Here is a 19,415-nt window from a genome sequence, read left to right as displayed (position 1 = left end):
GGTATTCCCTGGTGGCTTCATTCAGCAGGATAATGCACCCTGCTGGAAGGCAAAAAATAGTTCAGGAATGAGCAGCACAACAACGAGTTTGAGTTGTTGACTTGGCCTCCAAATTCCCCAGATCTAAATTCAATCGAGCATCTGTGGGATGTGCCGAAAAAACAAGCCTGATCCATGAAGGCCCAACCTCGCAACTTACAGGATTTAAAGGATCTACTGCTAACATACCACAGCACACCTTCAGGGTGGAGTCCATGACTCAACGGGTCAGGGCTGTTTTGGCAGCAAAAGGGGGACTAACACAATATTAGGAATATACATGTCCCAGTGCTGGTGGCCTTTTCATCAGTGCTCTTAGAACTGGAACTATCTGTTGTGTAATTAAAAAATAAAGTGCTGTATGTTTGTGCATTGGACTATATGAGCATCAAAAATCATGCTGTGTGACAGGAGTAAAAAAGTTGATGCTTCAGATGTTGCTTTTAAAACCAGTCATGCACGATTTATGAAGCGGTAGTTAATCAGATCGAAATTCAAGCCATGTTGAGAGCAGTCAGTGCATTAAAAAAACCACAGCACGCCTTTACTTGAGTTGCATTGGAAATGAAATCAAAAGGTCTGCCGCAAAAGTGCTGAGTTCCATGCCTCTCCTCGTGTTCAATGCCTGTCAGCACCCGTGATGCTTTGTCATTAGAGCCTTCATGCGGCATCACGCAAATCGACACTTTATTGATGTAATGCACAGAACTGCGGCGCAGCCTGAACGATAGGGCTGTCATCGAGCTCCCGCCATCAGTTCTGCTGCAGACACGCACGACTCCATAAAACTGCTCAACCTCGACACTTCATTAAAAAACACTTTTATTTTTTTTCCATCTCTGCTAGTCTCTCTTTCAATTCTCTATTCTGTGCGAATGGTGATTGGCGGGAGTTTTTCACAGGGTCAGTTTCAATAGACGACTCATGTAATCATACATGCATGTCCTTTTTATCTGCTCTATAATGCATTTCCTGCATTATCACTTTCTTTTTAAGCAGCATAAAGTCCTGAGGTCAGAGAGGACGTTTTATCCAGACAGAATTTTTTAAGCTTCCTTATTCCAGTGGTGACCGTGTATGCAAGCTCTATGATGGCGAGATATGGATTTAGATAGATCATTTTACTGCGCTCCCAGATCGGCATGTTTGTGGTTGTTCAGTTTAACCTTCTGGTCTGTAAGATTTGACCCCTGATTTATCAAAGTACACAGCCAGCATGCATACATTTCAAGGAGCTGCTTTCTTCTCTGAAACAAGCAGATCTTATTTTCTGATACCATCTTTATCTCTGAGCCTAACAGAGATTATAAAGCATACAGAGCATAAACTTAACTAACCTTATTTCCTGGCCTGAAAATTAATTGAAAACAATGCCTTTAACCATATATATTTTTTCATTTGGCAGATGTTTAACTAAAGTGATTTACAGCCTATGTATTTCAGTGTAAATTGTTAGTTGAAAAAAAAGTATTGTAAAGTGCTTTATTAAATCGAACGCAACTATTTACACAAGGATTGTTTTACAATCAACAATTCTGCACACTACAAAAAAAATTCTGGTATCAACAATAGGTACTAGGATAGGAACGTTAGTGCATTGGCTGGCATATTTGTGTTACATTACCAAGCAGCTATTATCTGCTTAGTCGACATTACATTTCAATAACCTTTTTCAAAACAGAAATGAAGTCGGAAAACAATGATAGCAAAGTGTATGCAACAATCTCAGACTGGTGCATTTGGTGATTGGCTCCTTTGTCAGACTGGACTATGGATGGCATATTAAGGGAAACAGTCTCTCCCATTTATATAAGTGGCCTTGGAAATACCGAGCTAAAGCAGCAGGAAGCATTAGCGTATCATTAAATGTAGAATTTGCCCTCAGCTGAAATTGATAATCTGTCATCATTGTGCACTGCTAATGGTTTCTACTTCAGGAAATACACACATTATTAAAAACACATGCAAATCCATGTGCTTAACATTAAATGTGACGCCTGATACCTGAAAACAGTGCTCACTGCAGAGCCAAATGATATCCAACTGGATGAAATGGGCGTGTCTGGACCTTTAAGCTCCACCCATTATGTATAGAGAGAGGTCAGCTGGACATCAAGCTCCACCCATTGGCTCTGCAGTAAGCAGCCTCTCAAAACAAAGATAAAAATATTGGTAGTCTGTTTCTGAATTTGCCTTCAGTGTCAAAGTGAACATCTTATTCGCCGTATCCTTTGGTGGACCAAAATACGCAGGCACGATCATTGTCCTCAAGGACATGTTGACTTCCGCTCGGCAACGCTGCTGATGGCCAGTCGATAGCGTCACGTCAGCGCAGTGCTTGACTGAAGTGCCAGCTGTCCGTCACTCAACAATTCCCACAGTGGGTCACTAAGTGAGTTCTTATTGACATTGCCATGTCCTGCTGCAACCTCCCTCAGCCTATAGCCTCAGTCCATCCCCTATCACTGACACTATCACTTTACATGCCCGGACTGGCAGATCCCACAGGATTGACAGCAACTCTGACCACTGGGGAGCAGAAAGACAATGTCAGTCAACACTTTCCTAGTGCAATTTTTTTCACAAACAAGCAGTGCCCGCTGAGCTAGAAAATTAAAGTTTTAGGAGAAAATTGTCACAAACAAGAATGACACAGGCGCGTGAACAAAAACAAAATGGCTGCATCCGAAAATCTCATTCTCTCATGAGAAGGTACTTATTTTGTATAAGTATTACTTCACAACTGCTGAAAAAGTATGTTCTGTAGTATGAATGTGTGTAGTATGAATGTAATCTGGGCGTACTACAGTCGGCATGTATTTGCCTTATGAGATCGTGACCATCGTATGCTTTCTTCAGAATCTCAACAGAAGTAGTAAATCATCCTTGCACTTTTTTCCTTACTCTTTCATCAGTAGTCTAGTGTAAATTCAGTCATGCTTCTTTTGTCACATATTTTTTGCCTACTGTATAGCAGGGAAGTATTTGCGATCTCCGATGCAGCCAACGAAACTCAATGTGACACATTGTGAAATTATAATTCAAATCTAAATAAACAAAATACGAAAAATACTATGCAGCATGCACTTTTAGAAGAAAATGATGAATTGCATTAAAATCTAAATGAACAAATAACAAATACATTTTTAATTGTTAATCCAGCTCTCTCAAATTAAGTCGTGATAACTACATGCCGTTACATCCTCTTTACCTTGTAAACTGTCGCACACATGCTCCTCTCGAGTATACGGCAAACAAGTATGACGTTCTTCCAGCTTCTCCCATTGTGTCTACTGTAAACTAGTTTTAGTTTGCAATTGTTTTCTCCCCAGTGGCGGTTGACAAGGGGTAATGAAATTAGCTCTATTACCTTCAGGGGCCATTCCACACAGAGAGAGAGAGAGAAAAAAAAAAGAGAAACATGGCACACAAAAAAAGCCAGGAGAGAAAAATGACCACATGCACGCAGTAAAACATGCTGACTCATTTCAATGAGGAAATGACACGCTTTATAGACTGAATCATGTTTGAGGATAACAGAAGTTTATTTCCAATAAATACTAAAGGGGAACTACCGGTCCAGAATAATAATTAAAAAATAAAATAAAAGGGAAAAACAAAGCAAAGATTGTGGCTGATGGCAAACCTTGACAACTATGTTGTTGTTGTATTTTTTTTTTTGTTATTATAAAATTAACCAGTGTCATGGTGTCATTATGTATAAAAATAGTAGTTTGGGCTAGTTCTAAGCTTCTGAGGAAGAAAAGAAAAATCAAGAAAACTGTGCCTTGGATTAGCGGTTGGCACAGAGCATTAAGCCTTAGTGCTTACATGAGAATTGCAGGTTTAGTTCTACAATATGTCGAGCCCCAATCCGTTTTGTCATTTATTTGCCCTTTAAATTCTTGCTCGTCAACTAAAACATGTTGAAGACACAGAAAAAAAATTCTCCAAAACACACTCAGACATTACTTCAAGGAGCAATGCAATTAAAATTAGGGTGCGATAGAAACAATTCAGGCTGATAAACCACCAAATCCATATTTTCACTTTTACTTGATTCTCTAAATTAGTAAACATCCGCTATCCACTCTGACTCACATCTCAATATGTGCGTTCTAGTAAAAAAAATGGCAACTGTCAAACCAGTGCAAATAAAGCTGATGTGCATTATTCCTCAAGCAGTCGTTTCATTTGTTTCTTAGCAGTCAAATTTGCATGTTCTCTCTGTAACATCTCATTTCCAGACAAAGGCGTTCCCCGAACTCTCTAAAGCACCCTCCCCAAAAGGTCAGAGATGAAAAGAGGCTTGTGTTTCCCGCTCTGATTCGATTGCCTGTAAACAATGTTGCCGTATAACTCGAGACACATTTGACATCATCTAAATGGGATGCTGACAAGGGCTTTCAGGGTCTGGTTTGGCTAAGACGGCACAGAGATTTAGCCCAAAAAATTTGTTTCACCCTTTCCTCATGGGACCTCGAACAAGACGCTTATAGATGTTTGGAATGCAAATCAGTTTCTCCTGAGCAGGTGCGACCATTAGTTTCCTGTCAGAAGGGAGCACATGGCCATTTTATACTCGACCTCCTGTTCATAAAGTGGCCCTTCATTTAGCATCATTCAGTTAGCATATGTTTTTAAGACCCCAGGCTTGTACATACTGGACTACAAGGCTTTGAGAGCTGCGTAATCCCAATTCCATTATGTCACAATTTGTTTCCCCAATTCGATTATGCTACATCCACCATGAACAGTCCAACATCAATCACATTTCCCATTAGCTTTCGATGGTACGCCCATTATGTGGTTAGATTATGCGGTTAGTCTATATTTACTTCTGTTAGAGGAATTGTTAAAAAGTCATGATTTATCACAGGATGTTTACAGACAGCACAGAGATCTGATCTGGCTGTCAGAGCGGATGTGCAATTATGCATGAAGTCTGTGGATTATTCGGGGAATTGTGTACAAATTTGAACAAGAGTCTCTGCTGCTGACAGAACTTAAATTGGGAATAAGGGAGGTAGGGACTTGATTGTCAAGGTGATCCCAAGTGTAATATTTGGAATTGTAATAAATAAAGGCTTAAAGGTGCACTATGCAGCTTTCCGTCCACTGGAGGGCGCCTATTCAAAACAAATCGTAGTTTGATGACGCAAAGTGTGAGCGCAGCATCTTGGGAGATGTGGTCTTCTCATCACAGCCGGTGCAAAATAGGACTCGGGCAGAAATCACGTTCATGCATGCGGTTATTAACGTTACTGTAGTCTAAAGCAGAGCAGGGCCGAGTGTTATGGACCTGAGCACAGCTGCTGGAGCGATTGTTAAACAAATACCCGCCTCGCGTTATGACGGGACGGGACACATTCGCCGGGCGCCTGCACAGATCCGCTTTTCCGGTTATGATTTTGAGGTAATGGAGCTCTGTTTATCATATTAGATACATTTAAGTGTGTTCAAAATGATGTTATGACTTTACTCCGTGCGTTCACTTGTTCACACTGCTAAGAGTAAAGCGCTCCTGCGAAATAAAAGCCGAAACCGAGGGTAATGCAGATATGCCGCAATTGACAGGCGACTCCCTCAAATGCAATGCTGAAACGTCCCTGTCCTTAGTTAAAATAGCAATTTTCTCACAATTTACAAATAGTTGGAAACTTCTGGGATATTACTCAACTGAACAAAATATATAACACCGGCCTAGTGGTTTTTGGATATTTTACTGCAAAAATACTACATAGTTCACCTTTAAAGTTGACATCAAATCATATTTGACCATATTTACTTGATTTATACACCTTTTTTGTGAAGTTTTAATCTTTCAACAAAACTGTATTTCTTTGAAACAACTTAACTTGGGTTTGTTATGATATAAAACTTCTCAATCCTATAATTATTAAATCTGTTTAACTCAAAAGTACATCACATTATGGAAATAAATGTTGCGAAAGCCATTTCATAATGGTATTTTGTTGACCTAAGGGGGGAGACCCCAAAAAAATACATCATTTCCTCAACATTATGTCTTTTCAAACCAAAGTGGGTTTCTTTCTTTGGAACACAAAAGATAATATTTTAAAAAGTGTCTGTTTTTTTGGTCAATACAATGAAATCAATAGGTTTCAGTTATTGGATCCCAAAGTTTTAAATATCTTCCATTGTGTTCCACGACAGAAAAAAAAGCACAGGTTTGGAAGGAGAGTAAACGATCCTTTTAAGTATATCCTTTTAGTATTCACCACTGTGGGTAACAGTTTCAAACCCTGACTATCCTTTTCATTCTGAAAAGGATCATCTCATCAGGTCCAGCCCTAAGGGAGCAGTCCATCATTTTAGGTATTCATGGTATATTCCAGAGTAGAAAAACTGCAGTCGAAAAATCTGACATTTCAGGTTGTGAATTCAGAGAAATCAAACTACAGTCCATCCTCCCTATGCGTTTCTCTCGCTTTGATTAAAAAGTATCTAATTGGCAAAGATCCTGTGTTACACATAATTATACACTCATCCCCCTTAGAGGCTTGGAAAGCACACATTTGCTTGCAGTACAGCGTTTACAGTCTGCTCTCTCATTCTGCGCTCGAGAGTGAGGGGAACAAAGATCTGACAGAACCTGACACATCTGGAAGCCCAGCAGGTTAAGAAACACACAGATACAAAAACGACAAGAATATCAAACAAAAGGAGAGTGCCAACTACAGAGGCTTCTCATGGCCTGTTTCCAGAAGAGCTGCCTGTCTAGTGTAGTGTACTCTTCTACTCTCAATGCCATCCCTTCTAGTTAACATACATTTTGAACGATGCTGACAGTCTGGTTTAGCATCAGTCGGCAGATTGCATAAGAAGCTTTAAGAAACCCTTCCACAAGCTCCACGCATCTTCCCCTTCTTTCACATCTGCTACGTGCATGTATAATTTCTGAAAAAGCACAATAGAATATTATACTCGGTATACAAAACAGAGACCCGCCACTGCAAAACACGTCAATAGCAAATACATTTTTATTTATTTATATTATATATAAAATATTTCTTCAATTGATGTATGGTTTGTTAGGGTAGGACAATATTTAGCTGAGATACAACAGACCCTTTTCACATTTCCGGGTTTCTCAGAGCGGAAGTCCTGATAGTTGGGTTGAGAGAATACATTAAATATATATTTTTTTGTGTCCCCATTTTCTCAAATAGCAAAAGAAAAACAGTGATTTCACAACTTTCAAAAAGAGGGAAAGAAAGAGTGAGATTGATAACAGCAGTGAGAAGAGAGAAAGATCTTATTTTTACCATCACTCCCATAGACCTGTATTAGAAACTCCCTCACAGCAGCGGTAAGTTGTTTATTGTAATTTGATACAAAAGTAATATTACAAACTATTAGTGTTATAAATGTACATACATTTAAAAAAAAAAAAATGGAAATACAAAAAACGTTGCAGGATTTATAATATTGATGACTGTTAAAACGCGGCATCACAGTCTGTGAAAAGGGTCCACTTTTAGAAAATCTGCAATCTGATTGCATCTGACGGTGCCAAAAAAACCTAAAAAAATAAAATTGAAATATTGAGAAAATCGCCTATAAAGTGCTTAGCGACATATATTACGACTAATAATAATAATAATACATTTTTGATATATTTACAGTAGGAAATTTACAAAATATCTTCATGGAATATGATGTTTACTTAATATCCTAATGGTTTTTGGCATAAAATAAAAATCTATAATTTTGACCCATTCAATGTATTGTTAGCTATTGCCACAAATACACCTGCTGTGACTGGTTTTGTTGTCCAGGGTAACATGGTCTCTGGCCACTGACTTTTTCTGATTAATCTGGATCAAATGTAGCATTTTTTGCTCTGTAATATTTTTTATTCAAAATAGTATTATATAAATATGCATAAGTATGACAATGAATATTACAGTCATGGAACAGAGTAAAAATTAAATAGAAACATTCAAATAAATAAATAAATAAATAAATAAATAAATAAATAAATAAATAAATAAATAAATAAATAAATAAATGTCTCACTGGAAAGGCTTGTATAAAGTATAATATAATAAAGCATAATTGTACACTTACTGCAGGGGTGAAATTTTGCAACACTTATGGCAAAACAAAACAAAAACCTGGATTTTTGTAACCAGGGGCTTCCTAAAACATTTACTTTGCTCCCTGGGGCATAACATGTTTCTCTCAACATGACAAATCAAAGCTGTCATTCAGATAGCAAACAGAATTTGTAATGTGAATCCAACCAAGAAAAGCTCCTGAATTCATGTAAACCGGTTTCTCTCTTGCATTTCTCTGATATGAGAGATGAAGTCATTGATGACCACAAAGCTAAAACGCTGCATGCTGCCTAATATGGATATAACTTGTGTATCATCTGTAGCGACTAAAGCAAACATGGGCACCTATAGTTTCAGAACGCACGCTGTTGCCTACATGCCGACTGATGCGACTCCGCTTCTACAATATAAGAGCATATATGATGATGTAACAAATATTGTGTGGGCTCCAACATAAGAAACTAAAATAAGGCTGTTCCCAAGTAATCTTTCCCTGCAGTGTTTGTAGCCTGACTCGATGTTTAAATAACATCCTTGTGAGCTTTTTTAAACCACATTGTGTTTTATAGTGCATGACTTGACTACTGTATCTTATTTTTAAACTCATTTTCAATAAGAAAGGGATCGATTTATAACTTAAACCTTGCTTATTTCAACCCAATTGTTCGAATGTTGCTCTATTTTATTGTGGCAGTCTTGCAGTAAACCATATCTAAGGGTCATAACTAAGCTCTCTCAAAGTGAGAGAAATACAACAGAACATTAAAATTAAGATGGCAACGGTCTGTGAAACACTCACTGTGAGAAATGAAGTTGAAAACATGACAAAGGGTCACAGTAAGAAATAAAGTCACAATGTGATAAATGGTTGAAAATAGTCACAGCTATGAGGAACAAAGTTGCAATTGTAAGAAAAACATGTATTGTAAAAAATGCATTTCACATTGTTGTGAAAAAATGTAAAATTGAGTCACATTGTGAAATAGAAAGTGGCAGCTAACACACCAGTAGCAATTGCAAGAGATAAAATCCCATTCTTAGAAGTCACAATTGTGAGAAGCAAACGTCGTAATTAACAGAGGAAACACTCATGAAATCTGGCACTTTCAGTAAAAGCAATAACACACAAGCATCTGCTGAATTTCCCGTCACAGAGATGTGGGAATGATGAATTGCTGTTTCATACATATCTGACATTTTAGATTTGATATTACTTTGATGAAAAAAAGAGAAGCTTCTAACACCTCATCTCTATCAGAAAGTAATAAAAGCTCTCTTACACAGCATGCTCATCTAGTGTCACGCCTGCCCTGAGGTGATCTCTGTGACCCTTTCAAAGCTGGCCTTCGTTTTGGGCCTGCCACCTCTCCTGCACTGCGAGAACTCGACTGTGAGATTAAAAAAGAGCAAACGAACGCAAATGCTGTGACTTACCCTCCAGCTAACACAGATTCTACCCTGTCATGCTCAGTGTGTGGCCACACACTCTCGTACACTCACAATGGGGCAAGTGCAGTGCATTGTTGCATGATTTATAGACTCCGTGAACTATATTTACAGTCATATTCATTTTTGTATTATTATTATTTCTCTTCTGAGTTCTGCTACAACAAACAACCCATCAAAAGAGGATGAGTTGAAGCATATTGTTAAAGGAAACGAGCCCAGCGTGCATCGGAACTCCAGTAGTGTAAAAAAGCATCTCATGATTCGAGCTGGTTGAAAAAAAGAAGCTATGAATGGATAAGAATACAACATAATAGTATAAAATGTAATACAGGGCTTACAGAATCCCTCAAGCGCTCATTAAAATGCGTCATTTTGCCGTCCACGTTCACGCTGTGCCCTTATCGTCTCTGAGTCATGTGTTTGACTTGCCTTATTTCTCTGCCCACAGATCTGCGGAGGATGACGGCAGGATTTATGGGAATGGCGGTGGCCATCATCCTCTTCGGCTGGATCATTGGGATGCTGGGATGCTGTTGGGACCGTGGCCTCATGCAGTATGTGGCAGGCCTGCTCTTCCTCATGGGCGGTAAGTCAACACACAAAAAGAAACAGACCAGACAGACAGACAGACAACAAATAGGTGGTTTAAATTGTGTACGTGACTGAGTCAGAGTGCAATGTTGAGACATAATGTAAAAGTAGAAATGGCATCCAGTTTAAGATATATAGAATATTCTATATAATTATATTACTAATCTGGGGATGTAAACATTTTCTCTGACAAGTAAAATATTAATGCATTACTGAATGATGCAATACATAATCGCTCAGATTAATTTGGTACAATGTATAATAGCTGAATATATATTATAATATAACATGATATAATTATTTTTACCTTGAACACACTCTTCGTGTCTCCTGCTTGTGCTCCATCAAACTTGTCTAATCTAGGATTAGTGAATTTTTACTGCTAAAAAAGTAAGACAAATTATTGGATAAACAATAATGCATTTGGTATTATTATTATTACTATTAGTATTATTATTATGATTATTACAAATAATGTATTCATTGACTTGCATTACATTTTGATTAAAATGTATGCAATTCATGTTTACACTGCTAGTCTCTCAGCCCTGTTCCTGCGAGCACACGTTTTGAACGTTTTACTTATCTGACCCATTTGTTTTAGGTCTTGGAGTCTCTACTAATGAGCTGATGAGTTGAATCAGGTGTGTTTCATTAGAAACAAATTTGGGGGGAAAGGTGTACTGTTGATGTGCCTCCAGGAACATGGTTGGGAAAACATCTCTCAAATGTTTTTGTGACAAAAGTTATTGTGACTAAAAAGTGAATGACATAAATAAAATAACAAGTAATATACATTTTACTAAAAAGCAAATTTTAAATGTTTGTTCAAACCCCTTAAACAAGAGTCAAAGATATAAGCCAAACACACACACACAGATGAGCCAAAACATTATGACCAGTCACAGGTGAAGTGAATATCATTGATCATCTCTAGGGCCACATATTAGGTCTGGGTAAATTAGATGGCAAACAAACTATCAGTTCTCGTAATCAAAATGTCGGATGCTGGAGTAATGGACAGGAATAAAGATTTGAATGAACATGACAAGGGCCAATTTGTTATGGCAAGGTGACTGGGTTCTCCTGGTCAGCAGTAGTGAGAATTTACCAACTGTGGTCCGAGGAGGGACAAACCACAAAATGGAGCCAAAGCACATTGATGCACGAGGGCATCCCATCTGGTCCGAGCCAACAGAAGGTTTACTTTGGCATAAGTCACACATTTTAATGATGGTTATGGGAGGAATGTGGCACAAAACACTGTGTATCACTTCACTGTATATGGGGCTGCGTAGCTGCAGACCAAGAGTGCCTATGAGGACCCCTGTCCACCATCGAAAGTGCCAGAAGTAACTGGACTTTGAAGCCGAACAGGCACACCTCTTCATGACAATGGCTTTGCCTGGTGATAGTGGCCTCTTTCAGAAAGATAAAGCATGCCACACAGCACACATTGTTCAGAAATGGCTTGAGGAACATAATGAAGAGTTCAAGGTGTTGGCCAAGCCTCCGAATTCCCCAGATCTCAATCCAATTAAGCATCTGTGGGATGTGCCGGACAAACAAGTTCGATTCACGGTCTAGCTCGCAACTTGAAGGATCTGCTGCTAACATCTTGGTGCCAGATAGGACACTTTCAGAGGTCTTGTAGAGTCCAAGCCTTGGTGAGTCAGCACTGTTTTGGCAGGATGTGGAGGAGCAACAGCATTGTAAATGGTCATAATATTTGGACTCATTTGTATATACGCACACACACCTTGTCTGAATGTAAGGGGTGGGTCCAGTAATATATGTGACCCTGTATCACAAAACCAAAAAAAAATCATAAGTCCCACAGGTATATTTGTGGCAATAGCCAATAATACATTGTATGGGTCAAAATTATAGATTTTTCTTTTATGCCAAAAATCATTGTGATATTAAATAAAGAGCAACTTCCATGAAGATATTTTGTGAATTTTCTATATATTTATAATATATTAAATATATTTATATATATTTGTCATTAGTAGTAATATGCGTTGCTAAGAACTTAATTTCGACAACTTTAAAGGCGATTTTCACCCTCAGATTCCATATTGTCAAATAGCTGTATCTTGGCCAAATATTGTGCTATCCTAACAAACCATACATTAATGGAAATCTTCAGATAAATTTCAAAATGCCCCTTATAACTGATTTTGTGGCCCAGGGTCACATACCTATAGTGTTCATCTCAAATGAGCACACTAAAGCAAGCGTACGTCCACTTTCAGCCATATAGTTCAATAATAACATTGACTGTCTTTTTAGAACTGCTTTACAGCAGAATATGAATTTGTCACTTGTTTGATGAAGTTTGCATATGGGTTATTATTGTGCAGCTGCTTTAAAACAATCTGTTCTGTATAAATTGCTATTTATATAAACTGCCTTAAAATGATATACTGCGCAGTGCAGTAGTCAACAATTCCTACACGAGTCAGTCACCCTAACTAATGACTGACATTCAGGAAGCCAGCATTAAAGCAATTATGTAATATCAGTTAGGCCTATCTCCTGATCTTATCTCACTGCACGGGAACCAGTATCGAGGCTCTTGTCTTTTGAAAAAGCTCATCACCTCACTACACAGATGATCACACCAATCAACAGCCTGTGGCCTCGTTACTGTGCATTTTGATATTCCGTTAACGCCCGTCGAGCACAGGAAGCGGCTGACTTGTTTTGCGTCACTCTCTCCGCTCCCATAAGTGCGGCGGCACCATAGAGAGCGAAACGGAGACTCAATTAAGATGTGCGCTGGATTAATGCGATGCCCTGTGCCTGAATAATGAGATGGCAATTAAAAAGCCAATTAAGATGCTAAATTATAAAGGCAGAAGGAGCACTGAGGGTCAGATTATGGCAGGATGAATCACCTCTGAATGTTCGCTCGTTCACACGGCGCAGGAAAATGAGTTTGTCAGAGCTCTTTATCGACTAGCGTGTTACCACAGCGTTATCTACACTCGTGTATACTCGTACTTGCTCGACATGTGTGGATAGAGCTTGTAATATATGTAACAACAAGGGCTTGTGAAAAAAGGAGCGTGATTAAATGTCACTGCAATGTTTTGTAGGCCTAATAACACAACAGAACTCTAGATTTGTTCCAAAACCTTCTGAAAAAATGTTGAGTATTTCTAAGCAACATTTAAAGGTGCATTTCCAAAGAATTACAAATAATAGGTAGCGTAAAGATTATAGACTGAAACTAAAATGTTACTTCACTTACAGTATATCATTTTTTGTATATCTTATTCTCACCAAGGCTAGATTTATTGGATCAAAATACAGTAAAAAATTTCAGTTTGAAATATAATGACAGTTTAAATGAACTTTTTTGTTTGAATATATTTTAAAATGTAATATATTCCTGTACACACAGTGAATTTTCAGCATCATCACTCCAGTCTTCAGTGTCATCCTTCAGAAATCCTTCCAATATGCCGATTTGCTGCTCTTTAAAATTTTCACATCAAGAAAGGAATATTATTTCACTATTTGAGATTCACCGGCCTGCCGACAGCGTTTCTAGAAATCGCATAGCCCATGGAACTACTATTATATCGAAAAAAGATGTTTTACTCACATAATTATGTTGCACCATTCCTGTCGGATCTAATATAGAAGCACAGCATTGTGTTTTAATCTCAATATGTCTGCAAATCCAGCTCGACCTGAGACTTGACGATTCCGCAGTGAAATGAAGCGAACATGCGTACAATGTCTTCCCCACGTGAGCTGTTCAACCACACATTCCTAATATTAGGATCTGAAGGAAGCTTATGCAGCGACTGTGTTCTTCCACAACCAGGAGTAGCGCAATATCTTGCTTTCTTCAGCATGTTTCTTGCTCTGTAGCGTGATTCGACCAGCTCCACTAGTCGGTGGGCAGGGCTATTGAATAATGTGTGCTTATTATTCTGTAGAGGCGGTGTTTCGCCACGCGATGACATCAAGATGAACACACAATCGTTTTCTGGGCCTGGTGTCTATAAAATCTTTTCTTTGACTAACTTTGACGTTTTCAGCTCCGAAACGTACAGGATATTCTTATATTATCATGAACTTTTACATATCAAAAACTCAAGGGAATGTTGATTTCTCAATTCATCACCTTTTTAAATTCATATTTGTGAGTGTATGTGGTCATAGGAATTCTAAAATTATGACAGCAGCAAATGGAAGTCTATACAGACCCAAAATAAAGTGGGATGAATAGTTATTCATTGACAGCGAGTCAACGAAAAAGCATTCATAAAGTTCCATAAAAATGTACCATTTTACCCAATATCAGTGTATTTTATTTTATGTAAACCTTTGCAGATTTCAACAGAACTAGAACTCAAAATGGAAAAAGGAAATGTATTAAATTAAAGCTGGGTTGCACACCACAAAGAAACTCATTCATGTTTTTGGAGCAAAGCTGCTGAAATAATCTGATGATTATCTCTCTCTTTTTTTCAGGCACATTTTGCATCATTTCCTTGTGTACCTGTGTAGCAGGCATCAACTTTGAGCTGTCCCGTTATCCTCGTTACATATACGGCCTCCCAGACGACATCAGTCACGGTTACGGCTGGTCGATGTTCTGCGCCTGGGGCGGTTTGGGCCTGTCCCTCATCGCCGGCTTCTTCTGCACGCTGGCGCCCTCCGTACAGCCGATCCCTCGCTCCACGTGCCCCAAATCCCGCCAAGAAAACGGCACCGTGTGTTAAGAATCGTCCTCTGAACCCCCGAGCCCTATGTGTGCAGCTGGACAATGGGGGGACAAAGCGCATCAAAAAAGACCATAACTGAAGATTCAAATCATAAATTCATTTAGAATCATTTCTAATCTCACCAACCAGGCCACAAATGCCATTTTTTTAACCCCGTGTGTGAACTTACAACTGAGTGTCCTGATCGTTTAAAAGAAATTAAAAATACCATGAATAATTGTAAAGATATTATATCGGTGGGCCTTTCCGTCGTCAAGACCCTGCACAGAAAAAGTTTGTTCTGTCAATGTTGTGACTTTAGTGAGCACAAGAAAACTGTGACGAATGACGTATTAAAAAACAGACATTATTGCTCATTCGGATGCTGAACGGATGGATATTGACATGTAGACTGACGCCTAAAACCTGCCAAACCTGGAGACTATGGAATTTGTTTCTGGACGACACAATGTGCAAGTATGGAGGTCCAGTGCCAATGTTTAAAGCCCAGGAGCTCAGACAAATCAGAAGCATCAGGACCATGAGGCTCTTTCACACGAGAGGACAGTGAATTTGATGCGTTGTGGTTAAATCCGCTGATTTGTCACGGGCCTGGAGACTATCACAACGCCTCTCAGGATGTGGCTGAAGGATCTGCTTGTGTATAAATGAGCATCTCTGGAAGATTTCAGGAATTGGAGATGCCTGCTCGTGACGTTATATTGCTCTTTCTGTACAGCAAATTGTAAAGAGAAAAATAATACATATAATACTCCAGAAGAGAAAAAAAATCTGAATGGGAGGGACATTGGAGCATTTTCCATGTTTAATTTGGTATCAGTGGACATTTCTAACATGCTTTCAATTTTATTATGTTTTTTGTTTTTTTGTTTTTTGTAATTACAGTCATCACTGGTGTGAATGAGTGTGTAGGAAGTGAGTGCAAATTCTGTAATGTACTGATGATATGTGTGGGTGAGAATGTTTTGTAGTCTCCATACAACCCACAAAAAAAAAAACTTCTAACAGAAAAAATAACGCATAAAATCAAGAACCTGCCTTGGGGGAAATCAGGTAGGCTTTTGTTGAACCAAGAATTACTGGAAAGGAAAGACGCTGAACACTGAACACAGTCCCTGTAGACACGACTGACGTAGTACACACAGAGACAGAAACACAACTCAACATCACGCTGTTACTGCCTTAAGCTTGTCTGCAAGGAGGCATTTATGCCATTTGATGGGAACGCATGCTGACTTCTCTTCAGAAAGCATCTATGCGCTGACAAAAGAAATCCTCGTTTGAATCCAACTTCCTGCTCTGTTTAACCGCGCGCTTCTTTATTCAAAGGGAACTCCCGAAACAGGATGTGGTATGCAAGTGCCTCCTGATTACACGGGACAGCAGCGGTGCACAAAAGAGGGGCATCTGTGGAATCGTGTCCTCAAAATGGAGGACGGGCGGCAAGCACAAGCTCGACACAATCTCTTAGCCAATATGCCATTGGTTCCTTTAAACTGTTTGCATTTCTCTTCTTATGCATTTGTTCTTGCAATCAGAAACATTTTAATATCTATATCAAAAACAAGCACTTGAGCAGCCGTAAACAACGTGTCATGATGGACACACGCGTCGAGGGTCATTTGTGAATCGGCACACTCATTCAACCATGCCAAAACCTGCGCTAGGACATTTAGCTCTGCCACAAGGCCATGTTTACAGATTTATAGAAGGAAGATTTGCCAAAAACACCTGCCAGGTATTGTTCAAAGACGTTTTCAGCTCCTTACATTGGCATGATGATCACGGCTCAACCAGCATTTAGGCTACGTCTACACTAATCCGGATAAATTTAAAAACAGAGTTTTCGTCTAAAATCGCTCCGCGTCCACACTATCATTTTCAATCGTTTTCCAAGAAGTGTTCATCTACACTGAAACGTCTAAAAAACGCTTACATCCCCGTACTGCGCATGAGCAAATCCACGAAGACGGCGAAGACGGTGTTTTCAAATGTATCCGCTCTGGAGAGCGTTTTCAAAACGATACGTTTTCATTGACTTTAAACGCTGTCTCAGTGTGGACGGAAGGCCAAAACGGAGAGAAAAATATGTTTTCGAATGAAAACGTATTAGTGTGGACATGGCCTTAACCTGCTGTCCGTTTAAGTTTGTCATGTTACTGCGGCACTAAGAATGGATGCTTGCATATTTGAAGACCCCATCGAATAATTGGCTTTGAAGCATCTATATTATATGGAAGCCTGATTTCACCGTAGAATAAAAAAGCTAACTGCAGGAATCTCACATTTCTCGCAATAAGAGTTTATAATTGTGAGATATGAACATACAATTCTGAGAAAAAGTCAGCTCATATAAAAATAAAGAGAAGAAGCAACAATTCTCTTTTTTTTAGTCTATGGTGGAAACAAGCGTATAAAATATGAACTCAAACTCCTTAAACCTTGATTGAACCAATTTAACGGGCCATGGAAAGATTCTTATGATCTAAAAAACCTGTTGATTGTCAAGGAAATGTGATTTCCAGCCTTAGAAAAAAAATAAAAAAATAAAAACTAAATCATAAAACACAGTACACACAAAGAGGCTATACTTTTTAAATCCTTAAATGACAAATTACAAAACTGCACAACTATTTAACTCTTTTCCTGCCATTGACGCTTTTTATGTTTTCACCGTTATATGATAGGGGGCGCTATGACTCATCTAGAGTCTCCAGATCAAAAAATTTGCAAAGAAGCAGAAACAAACGATAGCACATGCAATCATTATGCATATGTAAAATAACGTGATCATCAACATTAAACAGCATATAGAGCAAAACTAATGTTACTCAATGAAATGTCGACCTGTGACAAAAACGCAATTTTTACAAACAGCTTCTCATAACCAATTCATACTTATTTGTACAAGGTGGCTAATTCGTATGAATTTGTACGATTTGTATAAACCGCAGTGACAGGTATGTAATTCGTACGAAATCATACAAATTGGGCAACTCATCAAATAAATTGATGAGTTGCCACTTAGCCACTTTGCCACTTTGGCAAAGCGGCAAATTAGCCACTTTGTAAAATAGGTATGAATTGATTGGGTTGCACTTACCCAAATTCAAGTGTTGACAAAAAAAAAAAATGCATAAAGCTAGAATAGGGGTGTTTGTTTAAAAGCAGAGTGTCTGTTATTTCTTTTGATATATTGTGTTCCTATTCAACAACGCTGGCGGCGAAAGAGTTCAAATGTATAATGTCTCTATTCTGGCATAACAGACCAAAATATTGATGACTTTCATTTCACTCACATGTAAATTCATGTTTATAAAGCTGGGGTGTCCAATCCTGCATCGATTAGCTCTAAAACCCTGCCTGGAAGGAGCTCGTAATCCTGAAGACCTTGATTGGCTGCCTCAGGTGTGTTTTATTAGGATTGGAGCTAAACATGAACGTACATCCCTCTAAATCTTAAATATAATCTGTGTCTAAATAGCATCATGGTAGTTCCTTTAACAACCATCAGTTGGTTGCAAAAGAAACGGCAAGTCTTCATTCATTTTGAAAGTGCTTTCATCACATCGTTCATGACAGTTGGTGATTTCAGAATGAAACATCCAAACTGCACGTCAAACCATTTCATAGGGACTTTCAACAGAAACACGGCAATGAACAACCACAGTTGACTGAAATCCCTCCTCCTCCGCTGTGCACTGATGAAACATGAGTTGTGAGCGTTCAGAGGTTATGTATATGGGTGCTCTGGGTGATTTGTATGGCAGTATTAAAGTAAAAAGACATTGTTGCATGCTGACAATGCAGTTGGCCATGAAATTACATAAACACCCAGCCACGCTTAAAGAACTCCAGAAGACTTCTCCACACTTTCCAGAAGCAGAGCCCGAAGACAAATCGACGAAACGAACTGCAGAGTGCTTGATTACAATGTGCATGCAACAGAAAACATGCATAAATACACAATAACAATCTGTTTTCAGAGGCATCTCGCAACAAGCCCATCTGGCCTTATATAAGATAGTGTTCCTTGACACACTTAGGAGGAAAATATTTATTTCAGTCCACGGATTACGCTCCTAGGCAAAGGCATAAACGGGGTCAGCCGCTATTCTCTCAAATAAACCAAAACGCCATCCTTGCACGGTCCTACTTGAGAATTACATAATAATAATTTTAAAACAGTTTTCCTTCTTTAAGAAAGCAGAGAGGGGTGTTCAAAAGAGTGTAAAGATGCTCGCATCAGATGCCAAGAATAAAGACTTAATTACAGCTTCATTGGCAGAAAGCAGGTAGTGAACTGCCTCGCATAAGCTTTATAGGGACATATTTCAGTCGGTCTTATAAAGTGGGCATTTTAAGGACTCTCCTCAAAGAAAGATCGTAAAGTGTTGGGCATATACGTGATGAATGGGCTCAGGATCACAGATTCCCTTCTTCATGAACACACTTCAATTATATTCACACAAATGTGTTTACATCACAGCCAACAGTTGTCAGC

The 19,415-nt window shown here is 38.7% G+C and overlaps 1 protein-coding gene and 1 long non-coding RNA gene across 4 annotated transcripts in view; one reads left to right on the top strand and one right to left on the bottom strand.

Moving 5' to 3' along the window:
* The window catches only part of LOC137048837 (uncharacterized), an 82,985-nt gene extending 72,092 nt beyond the window's left edge, over positions 1-10,893 (bottom strand). For both annotated transcript variants that reach the window (XR_010899521.1, XR_010899522.1), the window contains exons 1-3: positions 10,661-10,893; positions 10,471-10,545; positions 10,002-10,148 (exon numbers count right to left, since the gene is read on the bottom strand). This is a non-coding gene — a long non-coding RNA (uncharacterized lncRNA). The remainder of the gene's footprint in view (positions 1-10,001; positions 10,149-10,470; positions 10,546-10,660) is intronic.
* The window catches only part of tmem178bb (transmembrane protein 178Bb), a 99,755-nt gene extending 80,521 nt beyond the window's left edge, over positions 1-19,234 (top strand). For both annotated transcript variants that reach the window (XM_067427142.1, XM_067427141.1), the window contains exons 4-5: positions 10,021-10,158; positions 14,658-19,234. In XM_067427142.1, the coding sequence (XP_067283243.1) occupies positions 10,021-10,158; positions 14,658-14,908 (389 nt within the window). In that variant the 3' untranslated portion in view covers positions 14,909-19,234. The remainder of the gene's footprint in view (positions 1-10,020; positions 10,159-14,657) is intronic.
* The last annotated feature ends 181 nt before the right edge of the window (positions 19,235-19,415 follow it).

The sequence above is a fragment of the Pseudorasbora parva genome, chromosome 20 (genome assembly GCF_024679245.1).
Source record: "Pseudorasbora parva isolate DD20220531a chromosome 20, ASM2467924v1, whole genome shotgun sequence".
Lineage (NCBI taxonomy): Eukaryota > Metazoa > Chordata > Actinopteri > Cypriniformes > Gobionidae > Pseudorasbora > Pseudorasbora parva.
Note: the sequence above shows the minus strand (reverse complement) of the source record. Positions and strands in the feature narration are given on the sequence as shown.